Below are 17855 nucleotides of genomic sequence, written 5' to 3'. Positions count from 1 at the left end.
AGATAAATTTGCTGGTATGAGCACTGTTGCATGGCCGTTGGACATGTAACGGCTAATTTGAGTGCTTCCAGTGGTATTAAAAGGTGAGGGAACCGCATGAAGTAGCTGCAAAATTGAAAGAGGAAAGCAAGCAAAGAAATGGCTAGTTCATCCTTCCAAGATCAGTCATACAATTCACCTTCATCATTAAGCATGAAGAACCGGTATTGCAAATGCAACCGGAAGGCTACATTACGAATCTCAGAGAGTGAAAGAAATCCGGATAAGCTATATTTTAGTTGTTCAAAGTGCAACTACTTCCAGTGGTATGAAGGAAATGAAGGTGAAGAGTTGCAGAGGCAAATAAATGAAGGTGAAGAAGTGCAGCGTACAAGAAATGGTGTTGATTCTGTAGTGCTTCCATTGAGGAAAGCAAATCAGGAATGTAACTTTGTGCCTCAACAGAATGCATGCATCACTTTCTTGTTCATCATCAATCTTGTACTCTTAGCAATTTATCTTTTCATTCAAATTGTTAAAGCAATCACAGTTTCTTGTTCCAGTAATAGTAGATGTGTTCCAAGCTGTTTGGCCCTTACTGGTCATGCATGAAAGAACCAGAAGGCATGTGTAACTTGGACATGGTGTTAAGCTATGTGAAAAAGAGTTGAAGGAATGTTTTACTTCATACGTATGCCCCCATATTTGTTGCCTATCAGTGTTATACCAAAGTTAAGCTAGACAGAAAATGCATTAAGCTATCAGGTGTAGTTCCTTAGGTACAACAATACTCCCCAGCTAAGTTCATTGGAAAACAACAGTACTAGTTTCACACATAATCCTAAGGAATCAGAATCATAAAGTTAAACGAAAAAACACAGCATGACATTTTTGCAAGAGCATGGGACTGGGAAGCAGCAGAGCATACTTGGCAAGAGTAAATTGCAATTCCCAAACATAAGTACCAAAACATCAGTCTTTGAAGTTGTTCACTAGGACTGGGAATGCAATTAACCACTTGGCATACGTTACATATACAACTAAACAAAAATATGTAGCAATCAACAAGAATCTCATTTGCAACATTATCTAAGAACATCATTCTAGATGATGAGGATTGCTACGTATACAAATGTACCAGATTAGCTTCCCAAAGCAAAACTCATAATACTAGCACTAACTAGAACCTCATACTGGTGCTGCTATTGTCAATGTGAGATCCCATACCAACATAAGTGGATATTGAAGATGCAGTGACTGCTGGAGTTTGTTCTGAGCCAACAGCAATGGAAGGTCTGGCTCTCTTATTGTTGTTAGCAACAGTAGTCCTCTCAGTTCCTGCATTTGGCCCTCATCTCTGAAGCCATGCAACAAATCTTATTAAACTAATGGCTGGTCGACAGTTAGAATAGTTAACAGGCAGAATGATTAACTATACCTTTCTGGTATTAGTACTAGTGCAGGCAGAATGATTAAGTTGAACATGAGCTCCATCAACACGATTTTGAGTGCTTCCATTACTGCCTTGACTTGATACAATGACTGGGACATTTCCTTGTGCATGTTCCTTACAAATCAGATCACAAAGCTAAGCTCATTTGAACAGAATTAATACACAATCAGATACTATAATTTGACATTGCTTCAATTACCCATAGAACAGATCCTGCTAATCCAGCATTAGCAATGCCTCTTCCTGGTTTTCCTCTTCGACTTGCTGCCTAATTTGTATAAGTACTGCTCCCTCTTTTTTCAGCAACAGGAGCTCCTTGACAAGTTCTCCTATTATGTCCAAATCTGCCACACTTTGAGCACCTGAAACTGATTGATCTCTTGTGTTGAGGTGCAGGAGCTCCTTCATCAGCTGCTCTTCTCCTATTTCTTCTTGGTCTACCAGCTCTTCTTCTAAGTAGTGATAGCAAAACTACTACTGGTGTCACATCTTTCATTGGAGGCCACCTATTCATATGTGGAATTAGATTGATCATGAATGCATACGTTTTCAAGTATTGATCAATGGAAAAAGCTGCATCACAGTAGCTTTCCAGTTTCTCCCTTCTATAAAGAGCTCCTAGTGCAGCATGCTTGTAAGGAATGCCTGTCAACTGGAAAGCCCCGCATTCACATGTCCTCTCAGTTAACTTGACTATATAGGACTTATCATAGTCTGCTACTTCAAACGTGTTGTCACTTGTCATTATCAGTAAACACCTTCTTGATTCAGCTGCAATATCCTTCAACTTGCCAATCACATGTGGAGTAACACTAGATGTCCATGTGCAGCCTTTTTGATACCTCTTATGCAATTTTTTCATGAATTTTTGCCTCAATCCTTCAGCCAGAGCAAGTATATTCTTTCCTTTCAATTCTCCAACCCATGCATTAAAAGATTCTGTGAAATTATTGGTGACATGATCACACTTAATTTCAACAGAAAATGCATGCCTTGCCCAATTACACTTAGGAATGTTTGCTAAGTATCTCCAAGCATCTATATTAATATTTTTTATTCTTTCCATAGCCTCATTGTGTCCTATCAAATCATAACTTTTAGCTGCTTGCCAAAAATATCTCCTCAGCAGCAATCCTGGAAATTTGACTTTGAAGTTGCAGTAGATGTGCCAACAGCAATATCGTGCAGCAGCTTCAGACACTTGTTCCTCATAAGCAAGGTTGAGTCCCTAAAAATATAAGTACAAGGTCATCAGTCCCTATACAGAAGTTTCAGTAGCTTTCTTTCAGGCACTTGATTCAGCCACTATAACAGTCATGGAGGAAATCTGAAACATGCTTAATCACAGAAATGAAGAAACATACCTTCTGTCTATCACTCATGAAGGTGAGTGGAATATTGGCTGGAAATGGTCCAAAGAATTCCTGGAAATAGTAAAAAAACTAACTCCAGGCTTCCTTGTTTTCACACTCTACCACAACAAAAGCTAATAGAAACAAACTATTGTTCCCGTCAAGAGCAACAACAGTTAACAGAATGCCCCCAAATGCACTTTTCAAATGGCAGCCATCAAAGCCAATAAATGGCCTGCAACCTGCCAGGAAACCATCTCTTTGTGCCTTAAAAGAGATAAACAATCTCAGAAATTTAGGCTCTACCAGAACGTTTGGCCTATCATAGTGAATCTTCATGATGCTTCCTGGGTTGTTCATCCTCAACAGTTCAGCATATTTTGGTAATTTTTCATAGGCCTCACTGTGTGATCCTTCTATCTGTTCTAAGGCTTTTTTTTTTTGCTCTGTAAATTTGCATTCTACTTGGCAAGACTCCATGCTTCTGCATTTCAGCCTTTACTCCCTTGCTTGTCAATTCTGGGTGATCTCTCATAACAGAAATTAACTTCTTTACAATCCAATCTGATGTAGCTTCTGAATTTTTCCTATTTATGACACACGTATGCTCAGGTGTATATGTCTTAATCATGAATGTGGTTGTATCACCAACCGGGGATGCATGAATCCTCTAGTTACACTCCTCAGTACCATACTTGGCAGTGCACCTGCTCTTTTCATTTTTCAACCTCACCAATGAAAATCCTTTCTGAATAGCATAGTCCTTCAATACTGCTCTAAATGCATCCACATTGGTAAATAGCATCCCTTTCTCAAACTCAATGTCCTCTCTTAGATTGTAAGTCCACATTTTTGACTGCATAATTGCTCTCATAGGATCAGTCTCTTGGTCAGATTCTGAATCAGGCACAACTTGTGCATCCTCAATCTCCTCATAATCAGACAAGTCATTTTCGTCCTTATCACTACTAGAAATTAAAGCCCTATCTTCAGCTATGACATCTTTCAAATCACTATCTATGTCATCCTGCCAAGAGTCATCAGAACTAGAAGCATAAATCTCATCATCACCCTCACTGTCAACTACAGGAATAGGAGCATTTTCAATTCCTATGTCTTTCTGTGCCACAATAAGTTGGTTATTCCTGTCCTCTACCATATTCTCCTCTGTAGTAGGAATAATATTCAGGTGCAACAAGTACAGGTTTATAACAAGATCATTTTCATGAAGTTTGAACATATCAAGGACTGATTTGTCACTACTGATGTCCATAAAACTTGTTGTCCTTGGAATCGCACATTTCATATGCACAAGCATATTCAAATTTCCAGGCAAATCATTCATTGCTTTATCAGTAACATCACCAAGAAGGTCAATATATTGGTAGTTCTTTGGATCAACATTAGGAATTCTGACAGTGTTTCCCATGTAATGGACTAGAATATCATGTGCAATAATTCTTCCCATCCTACATATCAGTGTGTTTGCAAGAAAAGTTTGAATCAGTAGCTCTAATTTCACATATTCTCACAAGGGACATAGTATAATACACGCATGCTTAATCAAAGTCAAACTCAAGTTGCAAAGCTAAGCTACAAAGTTAAGCTACAAAGTTAAGTTGTTGTTATGTATTACAGCTTAGCTTCAACTCAATATTCATCAACTTTTTTGAACTAATAAAATAAAGGTCAAGCATAGTTCATCAAATCAGACAATCTTTACAGCATCCATCATATGCAATACTTAATATAAGGTCCACTGTTGCATTCACTCTGGTTGGATGTTAAACTCGGTCATCAAGTCCAATAAATCACAAAAACACAAGGAAAACAAAGACATTATAGGCAAATCATGACCAAGAGTTCATGACACCTGCATTTTCTCCTGTTACATGTTCATCATATCAACTACCAATGGAACTCAGCCACAGCAAGTCCAACAAAACAGAAAAACACAACAAAACAGAGATCATTTCGGCAATGTTAAACTCATAACACTTCATGACACTCGACAAGTTCTCATTCAACATGTTGATCATATCAACTAGCAATGGAAGATTTTTACCTGTTGTGCATCTCAGTTTTGACAAAATCACTTTCACTCCAACCGAATGCATGCAATTCAATACTTTGCAATATTTCTCCTCCTCTGCAATGTCCAGCAAGAGATTTCCAGAAAGATACTATCAAATAACAATCACAGTTATAAGTAGTATTTCATTCCTCTTCATTTTCCAGGCTATTAGACGTCTTATCACAGCAAAATGATGCCATGCAACTCGTACGGAACCCATGTTTCTAGGCGGCAAAGCTTTCCCGGGCTTTATACAGTTCCATGCTTGCTTTCTCAGACATTTTTTGCATTTTATCAGCTGAATAAGTTAACAGTAGAGCAAAGGGTATTATTGGCAATTGATTAGATTTCTTGTTGACTGCTGACCCATTATCACTTGAGGGGTGGTAAGAGAGATTTCTAAAATGTGAGGGGAGCTAAGTGATATTTGAAGAAATCTCAAGAGAGGTTTCTGATATTATCCCTTAATTAAATTAAGCTCGAAGTTGATAACGGTGCCAGATCAGTAATTGTTAATGCCAGAGCAGTTTTTGCTAAGAGAGCAGAAAGGTTATGCACCCAATTTAGCTGGGAGGAGCAGGACTTGAGCTAAAAGAAAGAAAGTAAATTTATACAAAATGATGAGTTTGGATACTAATTTATAGATGCCAAGTATTCAAATTGTCGTAAAAAAATTAATTCTCTCTTACAATAAAAAAAAAAAACTAAGCCAAAGACATAAAACTTGTCCGAATAATTAATCCTAATTTCAATATTCTTCCAAATATTCATACTTAGCATCATAAATCACCTCACAATTTGTCGAGGATATTTTAGTCTAATAGTTAAGATTAAAATTTTGGAATTTAAAAATGTCGAGTTCTAATTCTCCTTTCCTCCCCCACTTTTTAAATCTCATCCCTCTTTTGATAAAAAAAAAGGGTAAGGAAAAAAAAACACCTTGCAATTTCTAAACATTCCCATCTAACAACAATGCAGCATGATAGACTCTACAAATTAAAAATTCCCACCATTCGACGAGAAACACCATTGGAGAAAGCCATTGAAAGTGACAAGCAACAAATAGTGGTTGGTGGGAGGTAATGTTTAAACTCTTGATCTCCTACTCACAATCAAGATTTAAAGTTTTTGTGGTGATCAACAGATTAAATAGTTGTTGGCTAAAATTTCCCACCATTTGGTGTAGGCAAAAGCATAGTAGAAGTTGGATTGTTTGGGTGTGGACCTTAAGGTTTAGTTTGGGAGTTTATGACATAAATAAAAAAAAAAAGAAGAAGAAAAAACATATTATAATGACGTAATGTATATGAAGTGAAAAGGTGATTGAAAAATACATTCACGAAAAATGTAATTTTTTTTTAATTAATTGCTTTCCAAACAAGGCCTTAGAAGAGAAACAAATAGAAGGGACTATTATATTGTTTGCAAGTATTAAGAATAAGTCAAATGATTTTGAATACGTAAGTTATTAAATTTTTTTTCAAGAACTTTTTAAGGATAAAATAGACATTTGAAAAAAAATTAACAAGCTTCCTTAAAGTTTCCTTCCATTTCCAGCCTATTTGGACAGAAAAATTTTGGCTTATATATCTTTGCACTTCATCCTTCTGAATCCCCTCATTTTTCCTTTCTTTCTCATTGAAAGCTAATACGAAAAAAAAAAAATACACTGACTTACTCTTCTTTCCCTTTTCTAAAATGTTTGAAATCCAAACTCTCAAACGAAGCCTAAAAGTTTTAGAGATAGGATGAGAAGAGTGCAACTTTTATGCTTTCCCACAAGTCAATTTATTAATATTTGAGGCTAAAGAGAAGAACATCGTGATGTATAAGAGATTACTTGTAAAATATTATTTAAAATAATATTGTAATATTTTTCGTAATGCGATATATGACATATGTGAGATAAAAAAATATTTAAAAATTATATTTATGATGCAATCTAAATAATATTTTAAAAATTTTCTTGTGAATCATGCTAACCAAAACTCTAAAATTCATTGCGAGTTTGAACTGAAAGAATGTCATTACTCCTACCAAAGGTAAAATCTACATAAATATGTATGTCCAACAACAAAAACAACTCAAAAAAAAAAATATTTAGAAGCATTTACGTCCCAAGTGTCAATGATGTGGCATATGGCAAAGGCGTAAGCATCGAAAATGATAAATTTGTTCGGGTCCCTTCGGGGACATCCGATAAATTTGTTCGGGGCTTATCTCGATTGAGGGCTTGGCCTCCAGACAATAAAATACAAAGAGGAAGGTTCGGGATTGTGAACGAAAGATAAGAAGGCTTCTATCATTGCTTTGCCACAACCAACCAATCCAAAAATCTGTACATTTAAAATTTGTCCTTACTACAGCTGATCTCCTAAAATTTTCATTATAGTTTCTCTATTTATGGCAAAATTTTGGTGTCTCTTTATTACAAAATCTTTGCTCTTAATTTCTATCTTATTGCAACCAATCTATTGGAGCTTTTGCATTTCTATAATGTTAAAGCAGCATTTGAAGTTACTCTTGCACTCAATAGTATTATCCAGTTATAAAACGACTAAATTTATTACTTATTAAATTTACTCTTGATGGTTTAGAAATTATACTTACCTCCCTTAATTTGACATTTTGGTAACAAATCTTAAAATAGAGTGAAAAATTTAATGAATATTCTAAAATGCCCTTATCTTATAAAGTTTAATTTGTTCTTCTAAACAATTATAAAGTAATTTAGTGCAATTATTAAAAAAAGAGGGTTAAGTTCTTCATATGAATATTTGTTATTTAATAATCAACTATAACAATAAATTTTTTGCTATAATAGGCTATTTTTTATAGAACTTTATTGGGGGATATAGATTCTTTTACAATAGAGAATAAAGTATTATTATTATTTTTTAAAAGTTTGTGGACTACTTTTTTTTTAATAAAAGTTTATGGACTGGTTTAGTGATAGAACTACCATAGTTTGGTACTGATTTTGGGCCATTTGTTTTTAATTATTGCTGATTTATTCTTGATTTTAATACAAAAAAGAGTTACAAAAAAATAGATGATGTTAAAAGTTATTAAAAAAAAACTAGTTTAATGTTTGATTTGGATAGATATTAAGGACAACATTGATAAATCTTCTATACTTTTAATGAAATATAAGAGAAATGAATAAGAAAAAAAAAGGAAAACAAAATTATAAAATCCATCATTTGTATAAGCATGGCAACAACAGAGTTTTATTAAAATATTAAAGTTAGTATCGTCATTTTAAATGAATAAGGGAGATAAGTATAATTTTGAAACTTTAGGGGAGCCAGGTGAAATTATTGGAAACCTCAGGGGAGGTTTCTGAAATTATCTCTATAAATACACGCTAATGGTATAATAGTATATAATTTTAAACATTAGCCACGCAGCCGAAAGGATGAAGGCGACAAGCTGGAGCCTACACATTCAAGAAAAAAGGGATGCAGCCTAGTACAATATATGCTTTCAGTGATTTTGACGTGTTAAACTGATATACACTAAGTTTGTTGGACCTTTCTAATGCGATTGTACGGTGTATCCATTCCCCATCGTTACTGTGCCATCATCTCTGCACTCTGCCGCTAAACGTTTCTCATAAAGAATCAAAAGCCACTTCTTCCTCTTCTCATCTAAATATATCTAGTCCCAACTTCACTTCCATACCCAAGATTTTAGAATCAGCAGAAAAGCCTTAAACTTTTTTTTTTCCTTTTTTGGGTTATTAGTGGTTTGCTCTGATTGAGAAAATGTGGGCAGTGAGGTCCTTGGCCTCAGGTTTTCTGAGAAAGCAGAGGCAGAGCGCTGCTGCTTTCTCCACTTCCTCATTCTTTGATGATTCACGCAAGCAGGTTTTTGTCCGAACACTCCCTCTATACGATATTGGGTCTGATTTGAAGTGTATGGGCAGTAAAGATTCGATTTTGCAGAAGGGATCAAATGCAGGCTTACATAATATTGGAGGGCCTACAAGTTTTGGGCCATATAAAAAAAAACCTACCATCCCTTTCGGACTGATTGCTGGGATTAAAATCTTAAAGAACATCAAATTTATTGAATTCTGTCAGGCTACTTTAGAGAGTCAGAATTTTTAGAATTTGAACATAAAAACCAATCTTTTTCGGACCAAATACAATCATTTCCATGTTGTGTATTTCTGTTCTTCTTCTCCTTTTTCTTTTGCTCATTTTGGTATTCTCTGTTCCTTTCTTGTTATTAAGTTGTTTGGCAATTACCAATTGTGTTTTGGTATAGTATATGATACAGTCTTTTAATGTGGTTGTTGATTTTAGCAGGGAACCTTTTGGTGCTTCATGTAATGTCATGTAATAACTCTTTTGTGGATAACTTTTTCTGTTATTGTATTTTATTTATTACATTTTCTTGTTTTGCTTTTTCCTTTTTTCCTGTAGATAGAATTTTTCTCATTACGGTCAAATTGATTGGTTTCCTTATCTTGTTATAGTTGCTACTCCACTAACCTTTTTTTCTGAAGTTCAGAAGTTTGTAAGCACTTCACGTGTTCATAGTTCTGCAAGTTACTGTACCAGTAATTATTTGTACTCGTTCTGATTGTAGTTCATGCATAGCTTCTATTTTCTTTGGTGCCAGAAAAATTTGTAGAGGCTTATCTGTAGATAGAATTAATGAGTTCAACTTGTCTTGGCAAACTCAATGGCGCAAGCAGAACATACTAGAGTTGATTGTGTCTTTCTTCCACTTTTGTATGTTAAGACCTGAGGTTTCTTCCTCTATTTCCGTTACAACAGTTCTGTCTGACTATTTAGTTCGATTTTTTTTTGGCAGTTTAAAGAAGGTGTGGCACGTTTTGCTCAAGAAAATATTGCTCCTTATGCATCAAAAATAGACACAACAAATTATTTTCCAGAGGTCGTGTGAGATGGTTTCCCTTGATCTTTATAGGTGATTGGCTGAGTGATGGAAATTTGACTCTGAACTCTTGTTACAGGAGGTTAACTTATGGAAACTAATGGGAGATTTTGGTCTCCATGGAATAACAGTTCCAGGTACACCGTAAACCTTTCTCTTGACACTCTAATTCAGCTTTGCTTCCTAATTTTCTGTGTTTGGCTGACAAGAAATGTAACAACACCAATGTGCAAATGACACACTGGAATACCGCTGCCATTCCTCCAACCTCAACAATTATTCCTGTTCTCCTTTAATTTCCTCCTAGGATTCTCAAAAGCAAAATTAAAAAGTAAACATTTGTCGATTGCTCTTCTTGGATTGTAAGGTATTGAATGTTCTCTTCTTTGGGGAGAGGTGGAAGAAGATATAAATATGCTAGGGTCACCTGTATTAGGTAACAAAGAACTAAATTCGTTTCATTTTGCATGCTGTAAACCAATAAGATATGAATGTGTAGGGATTAGTTATGTAGAAGGAAGTATGAAGATCTCTTTTGTCCAATGGCGTATAGCATTGGTTGCCTCAAGATTTTAAGTGGCCTATGCAGTATCATAGGAATGTCTTCAACATGTCCACTCACTGGTTTGAAATAGTTTTACTTCATGGTGCAGGCAACATTGTGTTGGCTCTCTCTCTCTCTCTTTCTCACTCATGCACGCATGCACACATTACTGCTAAGCAAGTACTTGGCATTTCTTAAAAGTTTCATCTGTGATATGATGTCATTGCCAGCATCGAGGAGGAATTTGGATATTCAGATGTTGACGGATGTAGCTTTGTGTCTACGTTGTTTTTGGATATCAATCTGTGTTGTACTGCAAATTGGATTTATTTTATGATTTAACAGTTTCTGCTCTTGTGTAGAGGAATATGGAGGACTTGGCCTTGGCTATCTGGAACACTGCATAGCTATGGAGGAAATTAGTCGGGCATCTGGTTCTGTTGGGCTTTCGTATGGCGCCCACTCCAACCTTTGTATTAATCAGTTGGTAAAAATTTTTACTTTCGAATCAATCATAAGCAACTCATGTTTCATTAGTGATCATGACTTACCGAAGCTGGTCACTGCTTGTAGGTGAGGAATGGGACCCCTACTCAGAAGCAAAAGTACCTGCCAAAGGTTAATATTTCTTCAGTTCATGGGGCCTCTTTTTTGTCCCTATGAAGTTTCTTGTAATCATTGTAGTCAAGCATATGTGTTTTTGATTACCTTTGGAGGTCAAACTAATTAATCTTTCTTTCCTTTTTTTTTTTGAAATTTGTATTTCCACTATCAAGTTGACAAGTAGTACTTAGGACTTGCATTTGGGACTATAAGTTCCTGCATAACCTCCACAGCCTGTTTTGGAGTGTTACCAAATTCTATTACCATGCATGTACATTGCACCACCCTAGCAAAATGTTAGTAGAAACAGACCTTATCTACTGGTGACTATTGGTTGGCTAGAACTAAATGCCATGGTAAAGTAAACCTTAGTCTAGGAGGATGAAATATTTAGTGTATTTACTGTTTCCAGTAATTATGGTAAAAGAATTCACTTAAATGAATTAATGGCTATTAACTCCATATTAATGAGTTTTGGTACATTGATGGTATCTGTCTATTGATGATCTAGCTAGTTTAGGCTAAAGCCACAGGTCTTGTTATCATTAATTGTAGATCGTGCATGGTTGCGTAACACAAGGAGTTTTTACACGGCTACTTATTGTAGTCAATTTCTGTGTTCAGTAAGCTCATATTGAATGTAGGTACACAGAGTCTCAGTCGCATATGAAGTATCCTCTTCTAATATCCTTATTCTCCTTTTTTTTTGTTTTTTGACCAAACAAGAAAAAAAATACTATTCCTTTTCTTTTCATAAAATAAAGGGTGTAACAATTTCAGAAAGAGATTAGTGAGGGTAATTTAGCTTTTATTGTTAATTGTTCTTAGGACTTGCATTTGAGACCATAAGTTCCTGCATAACCTCCACAGCCTGTTTTGGAGTGTCACCAAATTCTGTAACCATACATGTGCATTGCATCACCATAGCAAAATGTTAGCAGAAACAGACCTTATCTACTGGTGACTATTGGTTGGCTAGAACTAAATGCCATGGTAAAGTAAACCTTAGTCTAAGACGATGACATATTTAATATATTTATTGTTTCCAGTAATTATAGTAAAAGAAGTCACTTAAATGTATTAATGGCTATTAACTCCATATTAATGAGTTTTGGTAAATTGATGGTATCTGTCTATTGATGATCTAGCAAGGTCTTGTTATCATTAATTGTAGATCGTGCATGGTTGGGTAACACAAAGAGTTTTTACACTGCTACTTATTGTAGTCAATTTCTGTGTTCAGTGAGCTCATGTGGAATGTTGCTACATTGAGGCCCTGTTTGATAACTCAATTCAGCACTTAAACTTAATAGATTCAGATTTTAACACATTCAGACCGTTTGATAACAAAAATTGAACCTCTGAATTAATTAAGTGGCGCTGAATTTCCTAGGCAAAACTTGCTTCCAAAATTAAGTGATAAGCTATTCACTTATTACTGAATGTGATATGCACTCAAATGTATTAGATTTAATATTCAACAATTCAATAACTTAATGGATTCAGACTTCAGATTTCAAATTTCAGACTTCAGTTTATCAAACGCACCCCGAGTCTTGGTTGCGTTTGAAATATCCTCTGATATCCTTATTCTTCTTCTTTTTTTTTGTTTTTTGACCAAACAAGAAAAAAAAATACTATTCCTATTCTTTTCATAAAATAAAGGATGTAACTATTTCAGAAAGAGATTAGTGAGAGTAATTTAGCTTTTATTGTTAATTGTTCTTGTATACACGTAATTGTTTTCTTGTCACTTGAACTGCACCTTCCATTTTGATTACTTGATAATAGATGGATTTAAGCTTTACAATGACGATTCAGCTTGATATTTGTGTATACCAATTATTGTCTTGGATAAAGGATGGAGTAAATTTGCTTTTGTTTCCATGATAGTGTGTCATTTGGTTTTCTTTTATGTGTCCTCTTTTTCATTTCTTTCATATATCAGTTCCAAGTTTACAGCTTTGTATTATTGGTACTGACTGGAGAAATTACTTTCTAAATTTAACTGCGGCTTGACTTTTTGAAGCTAATCAGTGGGGAGCATGTGGGAGCTCTTGCAATGAGTGAGCCAAATGGTAACTTGTGTAAAACCATTTTATTTCTGTTAGCTATGATCACAGATCACTATGTCCAGCGAATAATTCCTTCTCTTGCCTTATTCAGCTGGTTCGGATGTTATTAGCATGAAGTGTAGAGCTGATCGAGTTGATGGAGGTTACATTCTAAATGGGAATAAGATGTGGTGCACCAATGGCCCTGTGGCTCAGACGCTGGTATTCTCGACTATTATTCTCGTCATGAATGGGAAAGATTGCAATTTTTGTGCATACTATATGGATGGTGTATTCCCAAGTTGGCATAATATCAGAGGCATACTTGTTGTTTGCTGAGAAATAGGAGTTTCTTGCAGCACTCTATCTTTTTAGTGTCATAAAGCTTCTGCTCAGAGACATCATGTATCAGATCTTGCTAGATGATTTTGGCTTATACCTTGAAGGCATCAATAGTAGCATGTAGTCATTTTTTATTATGTGCTATTTTCTGCTCAATGGTATGCACTTGCACATATCTTCCATTCAAGTGCGCGTGCTTTTGTGTTCTCCTATTCAACCTGCCTATTAATCACTGTGTCTTTATTGCCATCTAGCATAAAAAGAATATCCTCCATGATCTTTCTCTAACCTTGTGCGATATCTAACAATATTCACTTTTTGCAAACAACAAATGCATGGTCATACTTCAAGTAGCTATGTTCTGTTATTAGGTTACCCACTGCCTGTGATGTATGAGTGAAAAAGGTCCTCAGCTTTTGCCTCTTAGTTTAGAAAACCACTTCTCAATATGTTTGGCATTAGGTCTCTCACTGTTTTTTGATCTGCAAGACTAGGGATGAGATGTTTTCCTTCCACTTTTACCTTTTTCGGCTTCAATGAGTAAATGAGTATATAAAATCAATAATTGCATTATTAGCAGGAGCGAAAAAACCAAGTACCAATGAAAAGAAGAAACTTTTTTCAACCTTTCTTTTCAAATTTTAATTTGGCGTGATTCTTAAGACATCTTAACAAATAGTTGCTGAAAGATCCACCTATCAGTATTTTGAATTTGTTGGCTTTAACTTCACCTATGTCCTAGATTGGTACTAAAGTACACTTGGCTTGTTCTGAAAAATGACCATGTCCTATTCTTTTCGTTTACCCCTCCTTCTAATGTCTTCTGCTTTTGTTTTTAAGAAAGTATCTTTCCTTTTTTTCTGATGGACTGATAATTGGACTGGATTAGGTTGTCTATGCAAAAACAGATATTGCTGCTAATTCAAAAGGAATCACGGCATTTATCATCGAGAAGGAAATGCCCGGGTAAGCATCTATTGTTAATGGTATTCTATAAGAGGAAAGAAATGCTAATTTGCACCCAATACATGCACGACAGATTAAGATAACATGACATGTTCTTCTATGAAGTTTGCAAGTTATTAGGTAGCAATTTGTCTCTTCTGAATCAACATACATCTAGTACCATGGCTTTAGGAAAATTTCTTTAGTCATCTGAAGTGACAAGTATGGCTCACTGACACTATCTTTCATTTAGATTGATGAGCTGATTTTTGTATATAGCCACTGTTTTATTCCCTGGTTTCAGTTAAAAAAAATAATGCATGGTACTACAAATTAAGATAACATGTGTTCTACTATTAAGTTTGCAAGTTATTAGGTAGCAATTTGTCTCTTCTGAATCAACATACATGTTGTAGTATGGCTTTAGAAAATTTCCTTAGTCATCTGAAGTGACAAGTATGGCTCATCAACACTATCTTTCATTTAGATTCCTGAGCTGATTTTTGTATATAGCCACTGTTGTATTCCCTAGTCTCAGCTTTTAACTGAGATGATAGAGCACTAGTAGGAAAATGATACTCTGCTACCATTCATAACATGCCATTTTTGTGATTATGAAAAAAAGAACGTATAGGACATTTTAGATTTCCTTTTTTGGATGATGACTTAGATGTGTAAATCCTTTTGTTCTACTTTATGTTATGAAAGGAGTAGAATGCAGATGAACATTTTATAATACCAAATAACATGAAATGAAGATGATTTGGTTTATCAGACGTGCAAATGGATAGTTTTGTAACTATTTTTAATATTTTTAGTGATTCAGTAAAGGATTTAGAGTTTGACATGGGCTGTTGAACTCTATAGTCCTTAGCATAAGATGTCTTTATTAGAATCCTAGTTTTAAAGAATTTACTGCTATCAGAGCATATGTTTATGATTTATGCTTCCTTAATGCAGGTTCAGCACAGCCCAAAAATTAGATAAACTTGGAATGCGAGGGAGTGATACGTACGTTTGTTTAAGCCAAGATAATTTTCCTCCTGTGAATTTTCATTTCTTCTCTGATCAATAGATGGCCTAATGATTAGATTCAACAAAATTGCAGATGTGAGCTCGTTTTTGAAAATTGCTTTGTTCCAGAAGAAAATGTTCTAGGGCAAGAAGGAAAAGGTATAAACACTGCCTGCTAAACTGTTCGTTTATGATGGGCGTCTTCCAATTGTGATCTCAACATGTTACTGCTTCCAAATTTCAACTGTAAATTAGAGGCCATGGAGTTATCACCTGCTTGGGTTTAGAGCTTTTGAATCATATAAACTGAAACAAAATGTGGTCAATAGAATAAAAGATGAATATAAGAATTGTAAGAAACTGAAACAAAATGTGGTCAATAGAATAAAAGATGAATAGAAGAATTGTAAGAAACTATAAATATTGGAAAAAGCACGGTTCTCGGGTAAATTACCCAACTAAAAACTTTTTTAACTAAGATGTGGCAGCATTCACCAAAATCCAATTTTTACTCATACGACATACATGCTGAAGCACTCTGACATGATGCACATGTTAAAGGTCAAAGTTGTCCACATTGTCACTTGCCCAGTTACTAACCCAAGACGCAGAAAAGAGACCTGTGATTTTTGTAGTTTTCTGACCTTCATTTACTTAGGGAATTATTACAGTGTCTCCTATTATTGGGTTACGATACCATCAGTATTTAGTGCTGCCTGGAATCAAAATAGATCAAGGTTTTCGTCGTACCCCAGTTCGAGCTGTTTCTGATATTTAAAACAGTAAAAAGGAAAAGGCTCTGAATAAAAGTTTAGCAGCTCATTGGAAGCGATTTATTTGAGGATTATCCTGAAGTCTGTTGTCTAATTTATGGAAGGCAGGAAGTGATCAGTAAATGCCATTCCTTCTGCTGCAGGAGTATATGTTATGTTGTCTGGGCTAGATTTGGAGAGGCTGGTTTTGGCAGGTGGACCTCTTGGTCTTATGCAGGCTTGTCTTGATGTTGTACTTCCATATGTCCAACAGAGAGAACAATTTGGCCGACCAATTGGCCAATTTCAATTTATACAGGTTCTGAACTGATTCTTAATCATGATTATATCTGGAGGCTTCCATGCAAACTGGAATACTGTGCAACCTGTTAGATAACCTTTTTCCCAGTAAGTAAAGGGGAAAAAAAATTGCTAATAGTGCAATCTCACATTTGGCAGGGGAAACTTGCTGACATGTATACATCCTTGCAGTCTTCAAGGTAAGATATTAACTAATTACTGCATTGTTCAATGTCCTTTCTATTCGTGACTTCTGGAACTTATGTTGCAGATCGTACGTGTATTCTGTTGCAGTAGACTGTGACAACGGAAAGATTGATCCCAAGGTAATGCAAAATTTAAGTCCCATTCTTGACTTGGCTCTGGGGTGTGTACGTATGACCTTGTAATTCTGACATTCTGGCTCTCTGTCTCTGGTGTGTGCATACATTTTGTTGTCAGGATTGTGCTGGGGTTATACTCTGTGCAGCTGAAAGAGCCACTCAAGTAGCTCTTCAGGTAAAAAGTATCTCTAAGAGCAAGTTCTCTTGATCTAGAGTTGCTGATATTGTTTCTAGCAAATTGAAGCCATTTAGTCCTATTAAACTGTGACGTCATTTTTTCGACCATTTTTTGATTGAATTTGATCTCTTTAAGCCCTTTTAACTTTCTAGACGTCCTATTTGTGGATGTTTTAAGTATCAGATTTCTGAGAATGAATAAACTTGTTACGTGAAGTCCCATAACCCGTCCCTAGCCCAAAAGGGAAGATATAACCCTTCTATATTGTGAACGAGTGGAAACAGATGCAAGTTAGAGACGAACTCTGATGATTGATTTTGCATTCATGGTACAGGCTATCCAGTGTCTTGGTGGCAATGGATACATCAATGAGTATATGACTGGACGCCTTCTTCGGGATGCCAAACTATACGAGATTGGGGCAGGCACCAGTGAGATTAGAAGAATGATAATTGGTCGCGAGCTCCTTAAAGAGTAGTTGAGAAGAAAATTGCTCAAAATTGAAATTGTTGGCCTGAGCTATTTGCGACCTCTCTCCCTTTTGTTGATCTCCTAGTTGCAGCAGCTGCTTGGATTTGGTTGGAGCAGCATGACATGGCTCGCTGGAGAGTCTTGAATACCCACCCCTCTTGCTGATTGCTGCTACGGAAGGAAAAATGCAATTAGCTTCCTCAATGGAGACTTGTAAACTGTGGAAGATGTATTTAAGATAAGAAACCTTTCTTGATATTCATTAGTCTTTCTTAATCTCACTCTTAACCTCCCAAGTTACTACGAGTTCCTAATCCATGTTCTTTCTTTTCGGCTTTTACTGGCACTGATGAACAACCTATGATGGATAGGTTCCATTCAGTTTAAAGCCTCGTCCAGCTCATAGCAAGTATACACAGCTGCCCCTTTTCAACCTGGATGCAGTTCGTCTAAAGATATTGTAGTGTTTAGGGACACCGTAATATGCATGCTAATATCAAAAGTATGTTAGTTTTGACTAATCAGTGAAGTGCTGGACCAAGCTTTTGGTTATCTCTACAGAA

The 17855-nt window shown here is 35.6% G+C and overlaps 2 protein-coding genes across 2 annotated transcripts; one reads left to right on the top strand and one right to left on the bottom strand.

The window, feature by feature from the left end:
• Nucleotides 1-1700: 1700 nt before the first annotated feature.
• LOC113773281 lies at nucleotides 1701-4252 on the bottom strand. The gene is made up of 5 exons (XM_027317897.1): nucleotides 3480-4252; nucleotides 3250-3371; nucleotides 2908-3131; nucleotides 2797-2856; nucleotides 1701-2660 (listed from the first exon to the last, which is right to left on the bottom strand). Exons 1-5 carry the CDS (start codon nucleotides 4250-4252, stop codon nucleotides 1701-1703), a joined length of 2139 nt encoding a protein of 712 aa, XP_027173698.1.
• A 4062-nt stretch (nucleotides 4253-8314) lies between these two features.
• Nucleotides 8315-17632, top strand: LOC113751865 (2-methylacyl-CoA dehydrogenase, mitochondrial). Its single transcript, XM_027296016.1, has 15 exons — nucleotides 8315-8727; nucleotides 9683-9766; nucleotides 9846-9903; nucleotides 10673-10797; nucleotides 10884-10928; nucleotides 12943-12991; nucleotides 13080-13189; nucleotides 14199-14275; nucleotides 15215-15265; nucleotides 15363-15427; nucleotides 16185-16339; nucleotides 16480-16520; nucleotides 16592-16646; nucleotides 16762-16818; nucleotides 17156-17632. Exons 1-15 carry the CDS (start codon nucleotides 8626-8628, stop codon nucleotides 17297-17299), a joined length of 1218 nt encoding a protein of 405 aa, XP_027151817.1. The 5' UTR covers nucleotides 8315-8625; the 3' UTR covers nucleotides 17300-17632.
• Nucleotides 17633-17855: the final 223 nt, after the last annotated feature.

Source organism: Coffea eugenioides, chromosome 1 (assembly GCF_003713205.1).
Source record: "Coffea eugenioides isolate CCC68of chromosome 1, Ceug_1.0, whole genome shotgun sequence".
Classification (NCBI taxonomy): Eukaryota; Viridiplantae; Streptophyta; class Magnoliopsida; order Gentianales; family Rubiaceae; genus Coffea; species Coffea eugenioides.
Note: the sequence above shows the minus strand (reverse complement) of the source record. Positions and strands in the feature narration are given on the sequence as shown.

Excerpts from the sequence above, each read along its gene's own strand:
- LOC113773281 (XM_027317897.1), bottom strand. The coding sequence starts at position 4,252 with ATGGGAAGAATTATTGCACATGATATTCTAGTCCATTACATGGGAAAC. Across the intron at positions 3,372-3,479 it reads AAGAGCAGGTGCACTGCCAA|GAAAAATTCAGAAGCTACAT; the intron begins GTATGGTACTGA and ends TGTCATAAATAG. Across the intron at positions 3,132-3,249 it reads GAAGCATGGAGTCTTGCCAA|GAAGCATCATGAAGATTCAC; the intron begins GTAGAATGCAAA and ends TGAACAACCCAG.
- LOC113751865 (XM_027296016.1), top strand. The coding sequence starts at position 8,626 with ATGTGGGCAGTGAGGTCCTTGGCCTCAGGTTTTCTGAGAAAGCAGAGG. Across the intron at positions 8,728-9,682 it reads TTGATGATTCACGCAAGCAG|TTTAAAGAAGGTGTGGCACG; the intron begins GTTTTTGTCCGA and ends TTTTTTTGGCAG. Across the intron at positions 9,904-10,672 it reads CCATGGAATAACAGTTCCAG|AGGAATATGGAGGACTTGGC; the intron begins GTACACCGTAAA and ends GCTCTTGTGTAG.